Source organism: Lathyrus oleraceus, chromosome 4 (genome assembly GCF_024323335.1).
Source record: "Lathyrus oleraceus cultivar Zhongwan6 chromosome 4, CAAS_Psat_ZW6_1.0, whole genome shotgun sequence".
Lineage (NCBI taxonomy): Eukaryota > Viridiplantae > Streptophyta > Magnoliopsida > Fabales > Fabaceae > Lathyrus > Lathyrus oleraceus.
Genome location: NC_066582.1, coordinates 495,022,323 through 495,024,725, shown reverse-complemented (window position 1 = coordinate 495,024,725; position 2,403 = coordinate 495,022,323). Strand labels below are relative to the sequence as shown.

The following is a 2,403-nucleotide window of genomic DNA, read 5'->3' as shown; positions in this document are numbered from 1 at the left end:
TTAGCTCCATCTCATTTAAAGCTTTTGCAAATTAACAATTTATTTTATAATTTTTAATATCTAAATCTTTATCTCTATATTAGTAATTAATTATTGTCACGTTCTTTTTGTTTATTTGTATCTAATAAGTATCAAATAGTAACCAATAACATTAAATAATTATCATGTCTTGAATTTTCTTTCTTTGGATATATATATATATATATATATATATAGACCTATTCCACATGAAAATTTCAAAACTTTTTGAATCAAAAACTGTGTTCTCCATGGCAGAGTTAGAGAGTCCAATGATGCCAAAGATGATAACTTTCCTTTCATCACTTCTTGAAAGAGTTGCCGAATCAAATGATGAGACAAAACACCAACAAAAGATTTCAATTTTTCATGGTTTAACAAGACCCAACATCTCAATTCAAAACTATCTTGAGAGAATTTTCAAGTATGCAAATTGTAGTTCATCATGCTACATTGTTGCTTATGTCTACCTTGATCGTTTCTCAAAGTCACAACCTTCTTTGCCTATTAATTCCTTCAATGTTCATCGTTTGTTGATCACTAGTGTTATGGTTGCTGCTAAATTCATGGATGATGTGTAAGTTTCTATTTTCAGTGCATCTTATTAACAACTTTTTTATTTTTATCAAATTTTGATGTTTTTCCATTTTCATTGATTTCACAAGTGTTTCTTAATTTCTTTTGTTCTTATCAAATTCTATGGAGTTTTGTTACAATTCAAGAATTATAGAAGAAAAAGATCATTTTCCTTTTTTCTATTATTCTGACATAAACTTTAATCAACATCTATAGCAATAGTAATAATTTAATATTTTTGTTATATTGTTTATATTAATAATTTAATACCTATATAATTTAAAAGAAAGGTTTACATTTAAATATGATAAAATTTGAATGACACTTAAAATTATGAAAAAAAGGAATATGCACTGACAGTGTAAAATATTTTAACACTGTCAATTAATGAGACTTGTGTTTTCCGCCACATCAGACTTTTATTTTAAAATACTGTTATAATTTGACAATATAAAATGTTTTGATTGGATGTCAGTGTAATATTTTTTTATACTGAAAGTGCACTACCTTTAATCTCTAAAATTATTGTCTTTTTGAATAATAGAATTATGATTGTGAAAAATAAGTAAAATATTTATTTTTTACTAAGATTAGAATTGGAATTTTTAAAACAATTTATCTTAATTGAGTTCATAAAATTATTAAAGTCTAAAAGGAATCTTGTAACAAAAAATAAACTTTAAAAAGAATATTACCTTTCTTGTGAATAATATTATGCCCAGGCTGGCTTTCCATTAAACATACAATTAATTTACCCATGTGACTTGCTGGCTAACTCACATAACCAACTGTTATTTTTAATATATATATATATATATATATATATATATATATATATATATATATATATATATATATATAAACTTGTAAATATTGTTGTTGCAGATTTTCTATGGAAAAATATTTTGCATTTTGCATGAACTAATGATAAGTTTTTCTTGTCTATGATTTATAATCCTCAGGTGTTATAATAATGCTTATTATGCAAAAGTTGGAGGAATCAACACAACAGAAATGAATTATCTTGAGTTAGATTTTTTGTTTGGTTTAGGTTTTAATTTAAATGTGACACCAAACACTTTCCAATGCTATTGTGTTCATCTTCAAAGAGAAATGCTGCAAATGCAACCTCTAAAATTTGCAGATTCTTCACTAAGTTTAGCAATATCACTAAAGGCACATTTATGCTTCAATGAAGATGAATCTTCCCATCAAAAGCAACAAAAACTAGCTGTTTGATTTATGCATGTAGAATTGTTGACTAGTTTTGTAAATGTAGTGAATCTTTCACATATTGCAATTAGATTACTTTTTCTTGTGGATTCCTTTCATACTCTTTTTTTTTTTCTTATTCCCTTTTATTGCTTTGAGTTTTATGTCTTTCATTTGTGGAGTGTGGTAATGTTTTTGTTTTAAGAAATATGAGGCAAAACTCATATATATTAAACGGGAAAAATACTAAGTATTACTCATTCTAACACAATCTCAACATATTAAATATGCTTACCACCAAATGAAGTCTCCCAAATAAAGTTTGATATTATTTTGATGAATTTAATCATTATAATTATAATTTACTTCATAAGCACTAATATTTTATTTTATTTTTTTTCAATTTAGCTATGATTAAAAGTTTTGTGATTAAATTTTTATCATTTTTCACTCAGTCAAATTATCAATCATGATAAATGGGAAAGCTACCAGATTTTTTCTTGCTCTAGAGGAGTGAGACAAGGAGACTTGTTGTCTCCCTTACTCTTCTGCATTGCTGAAGAGACATTTAGTAAACAATTATGTATGTTGGTGGAT

General features: G+C 25.6%; 1 protein-coding gene across 1 annotated transcript; it reads left to right on the top strand.

Moving 5' to 3' along the window:
- The first annotated feature begins 235 nt into the window (after positions 1-235).
- On the top strand, positions 236-1,911 carry LOC127076698 (cyclin-U4-1). Its single transcript, XM_051018439.1, has 2 exons — positions 236-595; positions 1,557-1,911. Exons 1-2 carry the CDS (start codon positions 270-272, stop codon positions 1,831-1,833), a joined length of 603 nt encoding a protein of 200 aa, XP_050874396.1. The 5' UTR covers positions 236-269; the 3' UTR covers positions 1,834-1,911.
- Positions 1,912-2,403: the final 492 nt, after the last annotated feature.